This window comes from Heterocephalus glaber, unplaced genomic scaffold (genome assembly GCF_053883595.1).
Source record: "Heterocephalus glaber isolate CG9 unplaced genomic scaffold, H.glaber_assembly_v1.0 deba00001547, whole genome shotgun sequence".
NCBI classification, from domain to species: Eukaryota; Metazoa; Chordata; class Mammalia; order Rodentia; family Bathyergidae; genus Heterocephalus; species Heterocephalus glaber.
In genome coordinates, this window is record NW_028258340.1 from 12,971,640 (window position 1) to 12,981,414 (window position 9,775).

General features: G+C 37.9%; 1 protein-coding gene across 1 annotated transcript; it reads left to right on the forward strand.

Moving 5' to 3' along the window:
- Positions 1 to 9,151: 9,151 nt before the first annotated feature.
- Mageb16 (MAGE family member B16) lies at positions 9,152 to 9,457 on the forward strand. Its single transcript, XM_087189915.1, has one exon. The coding sequence runs from the start codon at positions 9,152 to 9,154 to the stop codon at positions 9,455 to 9,457; it is 306 nt and encodes a 101-aa protein (XP_087046041.1).
- The last annotated feature ends 318 nt before the right edge of the window (positions 9,458 to 9,775 follow it).

Below are 9,775 nucleotides of genomic sequence, written 5' to 3' on the forward strand. Positions count from 1 at the left end.
TCTATTCATGTTTAATGTTATTAGTATTGTTTCTCATTTTCTGATTTATATCTCTTATTAATTCTTTTTCTTATTACTATGTAGTGTTGTTTTAAATTGTAGTGAATTATTTTTGTCACTTATTGAGTCATTGTGTTATGGCAGCCCAGGAACTATCTCTCCTCACCTCTGTTGTTTGTACTTGCTCTTCTCTGTCCAAATTATTTATATACAATCTTTCTCTTAATTCTCTGGTCCTCCAACTTCTGTGTACCAATAGTCCACCAAACAAGAAGCACCAGTAGGAAATAAGTGACTTGGAGGATGCTGATGCCTAGACTTTTTTCTCCTCAGCATCAAGTAGCTCCTTCTTCAATTTCAACATCTTCTCTTGACTCCCACTCTCATTTGATAAGTGTCTTCTGCATTCTGTCGACCCCAGCTTCCTGGCTCAAGTAATGCTAATTCATAATTTGTTATTTTAGGTTCCACATGAGAGAGACCTCCATAGCTTGTTATGTACTGGTTCTTCTGACTCCCTCCATTTTGGGTTCTGCATCGCTTGTCTAGGCAATGTGCTTCATTAAATGCCCTCTAAATTACAAATTTAAACATATTAGATGATCCATGATTGCTATTATCAGCCATTATATTGACTGAATATATCTACGTTAAATTCTTGGAAAATTCCTAAAGAAAATTAAATTGAATCACAGCAATTAAATGTATCTGTCTTTCTATTCTATAAGTATGCGTAATATGCTCCATGCCATCAGTTGTGGGAAACAGACAAAAAGACACTACAGTGTCTTCATAAGGTGTGATCAAAAATCCTATAAATTCTGCTTTTGATGCCATCCAAAGGAAACAGACTCATAAACATATTACTCTGTGTCCTTATCCTCCTTATTTATCAGGTGAGGAATTATGCAAATTCTGGCTCTTCCCTAAGTCAAAATAACAATGAAAGGTAAAACTTTTGAATCAATCCAGGGCATTGAGGCAGCCAGGGCAGAGCAACTATACACACTCTCAACTGAGAGGACTTCCAAAAGTTTTTCAAAAAGTGAATTCAAGATTAGGGGAAGTATTTTGAAGGGAATTAACAGCAATGTGTCTTTTACTATATTGAATATTTAAAAATTATCCAGTCACCTTCTTTTTAATAAGACCACATATTATCTTTTTAAAATGTTAACCAGTTATATTGATTGCTTCCATCTTAGTTCCTCAATATTAGTACACATCTTTTCAAACCTGGTAGCAAACACTAATTAAACAACAACACAAACAATAATAATGGTAATGATAAAGAGGAAAGGGGATCTAAAGATAGAGGGAAGGAGGTGTGTGGGGAGGGGAAAGGGAAAAAAAAGTATCAAGATATGTTAAGTCTGAGGCCTAAACTCACCATTACTTCCCCTAAGAGACAAAAAGCTCCTTCTAAATAAACTGCACCAAGGGCTTTGTATGCTGTCTACACTCCAGGCCTAATTACACATTTTTCTTTCTTGCCTAAAGACATAGCAACAGCTCCAGTCACAGACCCCAGCAACCTACATAGCCCAAGCAACAGTACCTCCCAGTAAGGGTCTGTTGGGAAGGAGACCCCTGGCCCCCAGGCACCCTCTCTGGACCCATACCCTGCTAATTGACACCCCCTATGGCTCCTCCTCTCTAATGAAAGTCTGCTTCTTCCTCCATTCAGGGCTGACTCCTGGACTCATGACCCAAGTGTACAGTCACCGGAGACAATAAACTTCCACTTTAAATTTTTCTTGCAGCTAGCTATTTTGTTGCTTTCACCACAGTTCTTTTCTGACATAACAATAACTTCATGTACCCACGTCCTAAAATGAATGTGAAAATCATGCACTCCAAACACATACTATACTAATTAAAAAATAAAAAAGAACAAATATTTTTATTTTTCTGTATAACATTGTTTTACTGTAGAGTTTTTGTGGCTATGTTTTACACAGTTTGAGAAAATACATTTTTATCATAAATGAGTGATGATTATTTTAATGAGCTATGTTCCTCTGTCAACTTTTGAGTAATTTTTGTCACTTAATCTGACATGGTGGTATGCCAGCTCTGGACCTATTAGTCCTCAGATGCACTGTGCCTTGCTCTTCTCTGTGATTACTATATAGGGCCTGGTTTTTAGGTCCCTGCCTCTCCATATTCTGAAAGGCAAATTGGTCCACCCACCAACAGGCACCCACAGGAGTTAGATCCTAGGAGGATGGGAATGCCTACATTTTTTTTTTCCTTCCCAGAATCAAGTGACATCTGCTTCAATGGCTACAATTTTTTCTTGACCCTAGTTCCCATCATAAGACTGCCATGTTCTAGTTTGTAAGGAGCTCAGCATATAAGCTGAAGTGATACTACTTCCTCTTCTGTCCTCTAGTTTAGAAATGGGGGAGATTTCAATAACTTGCTAAATATTGATTCTCTTGACTCCTACTCTTTTGTTTTTGTATCACTTGTCTAGCCAATATGCCTTACTAAACACCTTCCTGATTATATATTTAGACACATGGTATAATCCGTGGCTGTTACAACTGTTAATAACTGACCAGTTGCATTAACTGATTTTGTATAGTAAATCTTCCTTGAATTCCTGAAGATAATTCATCTCACTTTCACTAAAAATATCTAAAACAAAAATTTTAAAATGCATCTGGATCCTGAAACTTCTTTTAAACAAAAATCCACCTTTTTCTTTATCTTGATAGCTTTATTCAAGATAATTTTGGACACTGAGTGGCATTTTCATACATAGTAAATATTCTAAGGGTATGTGGAACATATTCAAGGACAGGGGTTGTGAGAAACAGACACAGTGACAACAGAGATATATTTAATGTCCTAAAGAGTTTATTCTAAGAAGAAACATATATGAAATATCCAAAGATTTAAATATCTAGAGAAAGAATGGAACATTAAGGTTAAAAATTGAAAAGTTTCTCCGGGGATTTAGCTCAGTGGCACCATGTTGGCCTCACATGTGCAAGGTCCTGAGTACGATCCCTGGTACAAAAAAAAAAAAAAAAAACCTGAAAAGTTTCAAATAAGATAAATTCAAAAGTGATGAGTTATTTATTTCACTTAAGAGTATGGCCTTGTATAAATACCGAATAGTATCTCTAGTGTGAGCAACTGAAAGTGTAAATAAGGATGAAAATGATTAAAACGAATAATTGATAATCTGAAATAGGAAAAGGTCCAAAGGTGGAGGGGTGGTGGGAGGGGAAGGGGAAAGGAAAGAAGGGAAAGGAAAAATTATGAGAAAAGAAAAAAATGTAAACAAAGTCTATGTAAATATGGAAGGGTGGTGGGGGTGAAGGGCACACTGGTAATGGGGAAAAAAATAAGAACTAAGATACATCATGTTTAGGTACAAACACCCAATGATAAATGTAAATGTATTGTATACCTAAAATGTACCAATTAATATATAAATTTTTAAAAAGTAATGAGGGGCTGGGGATTTAGCTCAGTGGTTTAGCTGATTGCTGTGCAAGCGCAAGGACCCAAGTTCGATCCCTAGCACCCCCCCAAAAAAAATAATAATAATGAGTTAAAAGACAGTAGCACCAACTCACAAAACCCAATTCTCAGAAAAGGTTTATGTAACAGATATTTTTATATATTATCATCAATGAAAGAAAGAAACAAAAATAGCATTAGTTAAATAACCTTGTATAAAATACAGGTGGACAGGGATTTATAATATAGGAAAGCACTAAAATTATTTTATTACAGTACCTCAGTATAAACAAATGACAGCAAGGATAGCTTTCTACTTAGAGTACAGTTTCAATTTTTAAAATAAGAAGAAATGACAGAATGAGAGAATTACTATTTTGCATCCCACAATGAATAATAGTTAACGGGCATTAATATCTGACTATCAAGATCACCTAATGCAAGCAGTCAAACCCAGAACGTTGTGCATGCTAAGTAACTGCTATACCAGTGAGCTAATGACTACATTACCACCTCTCATTATTTTATAATTTTACACGTGTTGGTAGATTATAAAAATATTTTATTATAAATGTATCAAAGAGTTTTTTTTTAAATCCCAGTAATTTCTGACCCCCTTATCTGTGACCACTGTGAAATTTTTCTCCCCCGTCACCATGTTAACCCTGGATGTATGTGGCTAACATTTGTGACTCTTGGATCTATACACGAGGTACATGCTGGTGAAATTATATTCAAGCAAGCATGGTCCAAGCAGCCAAAAGTAGTTTTATTACTTAATACAGTCTATAAATTCTGAGAACTATACTAGGAAGCAACAGTACCAGTTATGTGTGTATTAACTAATATCACTGCTCATGGGTACATCATATATACTTGCAGTAATTAGAATTTGTTTCTTGGTGTCATTGTACCAATATTATGCTGACTTAATTGCTGTGTTTTTCTAGTATGTTTTAGCTACTGGTAGAGCAAATATTGCTATCCTACCTTTTTTTTTTTCAAGGTGTTCATAGCTCATAACCATTTGCTATTTCAAATAACATCTTGTCAAGTTGTCTCCCTTTTCCAAAAAAACAAAAAACATCCTAATGTTCTTCTACTATTGTATTTATACTTTGGTAATATCTGTTGAGTTGGTAGCAACTACCATCTTTCTGACATTCCTCTCATCAACATGTTTTTTCATCTAGTCGGTTCTTTTATGTCCATCTGCAGTTTTTTAGGGGCTGGGGAGGTAGCGCACTTGCTAAGATGTGTGAGGCAATCCCTGGTTTCAATCCCCAGCACTGCAATTAAAAAAAGTACTTTTTATCATAAAGAAAGATCACCTAATGGAATGATACCCAAATGCTATGACATAGAATTCTCCCTGCAATGCTCATATATCAAAGCCTTTGGTATTATTGAGGGGCAGTGGAATTTTTAGGAGCTAGAGTCTGGTGGAGGAATGGTAGGTCACTGAGAGAGGTACCTTTGAAGGGGATATAGGGACCACATTCCCTTTCTCTCTATTCTTATTTCCCAGGTCTATGAGGTGAAAACCTTTCCTCTACTACTTGCTTTTACCTTGATGTATTGACTTACTGCAGGCCTAAAAGCAATAGGACCAAGCCTAACACTTAATTGTCTTTTCAAAGTTGTTGATCTCAGGTATTTTGCCACAAAAGCTGACTACCACAACAGATGTTACACATCTTCTAACAGAAGTTTGAACCATCACCTTAGAAATGTTTTGCCTAAGAAGAAATGTTTTACTAAGAAAACACTAATCTTATCAAGCGTCTACTAGTAACTACTAAAGACTGATACACTGAATGTTAAGTAGACAGGGCTTATTGTATTGTTTTGTACATAACTATATGTCTGATATCTCATATAGAAATTATTTTAGCATAAACATCATACCTAAATGTTGTTCACCCAAGTGAATAAGACCAATGTTTAGCCAAATGTAAATGACTAAACAGACCATTAGACTTAGAAAAATTTAAATTGGCAAATGCACCCTGAAATCCTACTCCATCTCAATTCTCCAAATATCCATGGATCAAGTAAATAAACTGGTCAGTTGCACTAGTAATTAGGTGAATCAAATCAGCATCTTCGCTAACCTCATCCAAACCAAACAAAACAATTTATCATTATTCCACTGTAAGTAACAAGTAACTTTCCCTGGATGCAAACACAGATGAGTGACCTCATGAAAAGAAGAGCTAAATTGAGATAACTTCACTCTTCAAAACTGGACTAGAAACATTAGGGAGTAATGAGAATAGCCAAATACATTAGAGATATGAAAAATAAAAGAAATAATATCCAGTAAAAATGTAATCATCTGTATATTCTATGCCATATATCCAAAACCAAACAAATAAACAGAGTATCACAAAATTATTGCATTGCAGCTGTATATTATTGGAAACAATATTTTTTAAAAAGAAGTTCAATAAAGGCTAAGTCTGGCTGGTGAAATCAGAGAAGAGATCAACATGTGTTTTCTTGGTATTCCATAGCCTTCTTTGGTCCTTGCCTGCCTAATCAGGGTAATTTGACATCTCATATCCACCCTGTGGAAGAGAATCAATCCAAGCTCTACAAAGCTTGTAGTAAGTAAATGAGTCAAGAGGTGGCACCTAGCAGGTAGAGGGGACATTTTCTAAGAAACCCCGAATCAAAGAGAAAGGAACAGAGATGATGATCACTATACATGAGGACTGAGAACCGAAACTGTAAAATTAAAGGGGTTACACAGAGCTATCATTTCTTGCTCTTATCCTGCTCTCCAGCTCAAGCATCTACTCAGTTACTCTACAGGATCCTGATATAAGGACATTGGTATGAGGGGCACGACCACAAATCAGCAGGAGGAGAAAGCATAGGCCCCACCACAAGTTATCTTGAGGACTCTGAGAGCCAGCAACATCCTCAGTAAGGAACCCAGGAGCAAAGCCATAAGCAAAGCCCTGCTCCAGCAGTGGGAGTTAAGAAGCAGGGTGATGGGGATGGAATGTTTCCTGACTTCCTCCTCTTAGGGTGTGGAGATTTTGGGGGACTTAATCCTATACAAAATGAGAAGCAAGTGGGTCCAATTTAGAGGCTGCAAGAAATTGACCCTGGTCTTGCCAAGTGTTAAGGTCAGATTAAATGAGCACTGAGGGGACCAAGCTCCACAGAAGTAAGAAACATCACAATATAGAACCCCCCACCTAGTTCTGGGGGCAGTTATCAGAAGGTGATAACTATGTCAATCAGCAGTCAAGGCAAAAACATTGGCTGAGGGTTCAGGCAAGGAGCCATTATAGAAAATGTGGTCTGAACATTGCCCTGGTTTGTTGTATTTTGAACTGCAGGAAGCATTGAACAAGGCTGTCAGCCTGAGGTATCTCCACATTTCCTGCTCTGTAAATGTAGATTGATACAAGTTTTGATCTGAAGAAGTGAATTATATTCTATACATTTTCTTTGATCAAGGTAAGAACCCTGAGTGAAAATGATGGAACACACATCACAGAGCAGAGTAATCTCAACAGAGCTTTGTCTTGCTATCATACTTGGGTAAATACAGACAAAAACATATTAAGCACCCGTTAAATTGATATAATAGCCCCGAAACCATATTCCTTTCCTTGGAGGCTCCAGACACAGATGTCTGTAATTTCATCTACTCACTACATGCAATAGAGAATTAAGGAGGTCTTGGTATGAATGTTACATGTTGAGAATGCAGTGTATATCATGCCCTGGAAGTGCCAAGAATGTACAAAAAAACATGAACTGAAGACTAAAAAGAATCCAACCCAAGACACAGGGGGACTAAAATACCCTGACAACTTCATCGACCCAAAGAGGTGTAGTCAGGTGTCACCTGGACAGTTGCCCATAGTTTTATTTCTGGGGAGGTTTCAGTCAGGACTTTTCTTGGTCTGTGTGTCTATGTCACAGCAGCTTAGCAGATGAAAAGATCTAGACCAGTGGTGGTGAACCTATGGCATGAGTGTTATTGTGTTTTTTTTCTTTTAAGACCAAAGAGGTTAATGTAGAGCTGTTTCTTCTAAATTGAAACCTCAGTATTCAGGTTTACTTGCAGTATTGACACGTTGTGATAAAAAAATGGGTTTTGGATTGTAGTTTGGGCATTCAGTCTCTAAAAGATTTGCCATCACTGGTCTAGATCCTGTCAATGGTCCTGGTAAGGAGCTTGAGTGAAGTGGAAGGTCTATACAAGAACAAAGGGATCTGTACTAGATACCCCTTGTAAATATACCAGGGAAGTTCCAGTGGAGGTGTTAAATGTCTTTCTTTTATTCACTGGCAAGACAGAAAGAGGACCTGTTTTACTAGATAGAAGATGTGAAATTTCTTAATGTAGTGTTAGGGCCTGAGACCCCACCAGTAACTAAGGAAGTATAAATGAAAACTGAAGGGCCACCTATTCCTAAAGAGTAGGAACTGCAAAGAATCAATCCCTGCACTATTGTCAGCCATGAGAGTATAAAGGAAAGGCTTTGAGTTAGAGATGACACATCAGTACATCTAATGTCTTGGGGAGGTACACACAATGGTCAGAGGGGGACAAAAGTAGGTTCACAAAATGGAGAATCCTTGCTCTTGGCAGGATTCAAATTGGGTCTCCTTAGTAAGAACTGAGGGGATCATCATACCATGTAAAGGCAGCTACATAGTTTATCATATGTTGTGACCTCTCTGAAATTCCAGGTAGAGAAGATGTAGATAACACTAACATACTTCCTCTTTACTTTCTGAGGATATGTGGGTTTGATTTAGGTTACCAGCTTGATATTACAGCAGAGGAGGTAGCTCCGACCTTATCAGATGCCAAGTTAATGAAATCTCTTATCGTGCAGTGATGAGATAGTGTTACTCACAAATGAACAAGTAGGTTATACAGAGTTCAACCACAACTATCTCTTATGATATCTGAGGATTCTCATGTTGAGTGGCTGGCAGTCTACTCAAGAGGAATGTTACTTCCTTCTTCTGGTCCTGGGGTGCACAAAAACCAGAATCATAGAAGTCTTGTGAGGCATTATAACATTATTTTCAGGTGAATTCTACTAGTTGTAGCTTCCATCAGAGGCACTATAGTTGAATATAAATGCTGAGAATAATGACATCCTTCCTTTCTCCCTTAGACTGTGATTCTTCATTGCCCATGCTCCAAACATGCTCCTATCTACTGCCATTCACTGGAGTCATTATATCTCAATACTGGCAAATCCAGAACAAACACAGGATGAAGAACATCAGATGTGCAATGAGACCCAAGGCCTAGATATTTTACATGTCTCTGAGGCTGTGAAGAAATTTCTCTCTTCTTGCCATCCTCTACTGCATGACACCCTGAAGTAGGCTCCTGTGTCTATGAGCACTCAATGCTTCTGGCTCTCTTTAGAATTGCTGTTGTTCTTCAAACAAATCTAGGGAGAACTCCAGTAGGTAAGAAAATGAGGATATCTCAAGTACCTCACAAACTGCAGCAATATTCCTTGGGAATATGCTCATCAATGCTCTGGAGGAGAGAGAGGCTTTTTTTTGGTGAGTTTCATTCTGTTCAAGTATCAAATTAAAGAGCCAATAAGAAAGGCAGGTATATTGAAAGTTACCAAAGAAGAGAATGAAGCCTGAGAACCTTCTGTGAGCCTCGGAGTGCATGGAAATGTTCTTTTGCTTTGATGTGAAGGAAGTCGATCCCAAAAGCCACTGCTATGGTGTCTTCATCAAACTGGGCCCCACCTATGATGGGATTGGGAGTGATGAAGAGAGTATGCCCAAAACCAGCATGTTGATACTTGTCCTGGGTCTGATCTTCATGAAAGGCAACTGTGCCACTGAAGAGGAAGTCCAGGAAGCAGTGAATCTGATAGGGATTTATTCTGCAAAGGATTACTTCCTCTTTGGTGCACCTAGGGAGCTCATCACCGAAGAATTTAAGGAAAAGTACCTTGACTACCAGTAGGTGGCCAACAGTGATCCTATCCAATGTGAACTGTGAGGCCTAAGAGCACATGCTGAACCCAGAAAGATGAATGTTCTGGAGGAGAACTTCAGTTCAAGTTTCAGAGGAGAAATCTGAGTTTTTTCCCATCTCCATATAAGGAGATTCCACTAGAGAAATAAAAGACAGCACATGCCAGAATTTCATTGAGAGTGGCTTCCAGTTCCAGGACCATTGCAAGCTCCAGTGCTACAAGCAGCAGTTTCTCCCACACCTAGACAAGTCAGAGGTGGACTGTACACATTTTGTTCCAAGAGAATGCTAGTATTGAAAGAATTT

Excerpts from the sequence above, each read along its gene's own strand:
- Mageb16 (XM_087189915.1), top strand. The coding sequence starts at position 9,152 with ATGGAAATGTTCTTTTGCTTTGATGTGAAGGAAGTCGATCCCAAAAGC.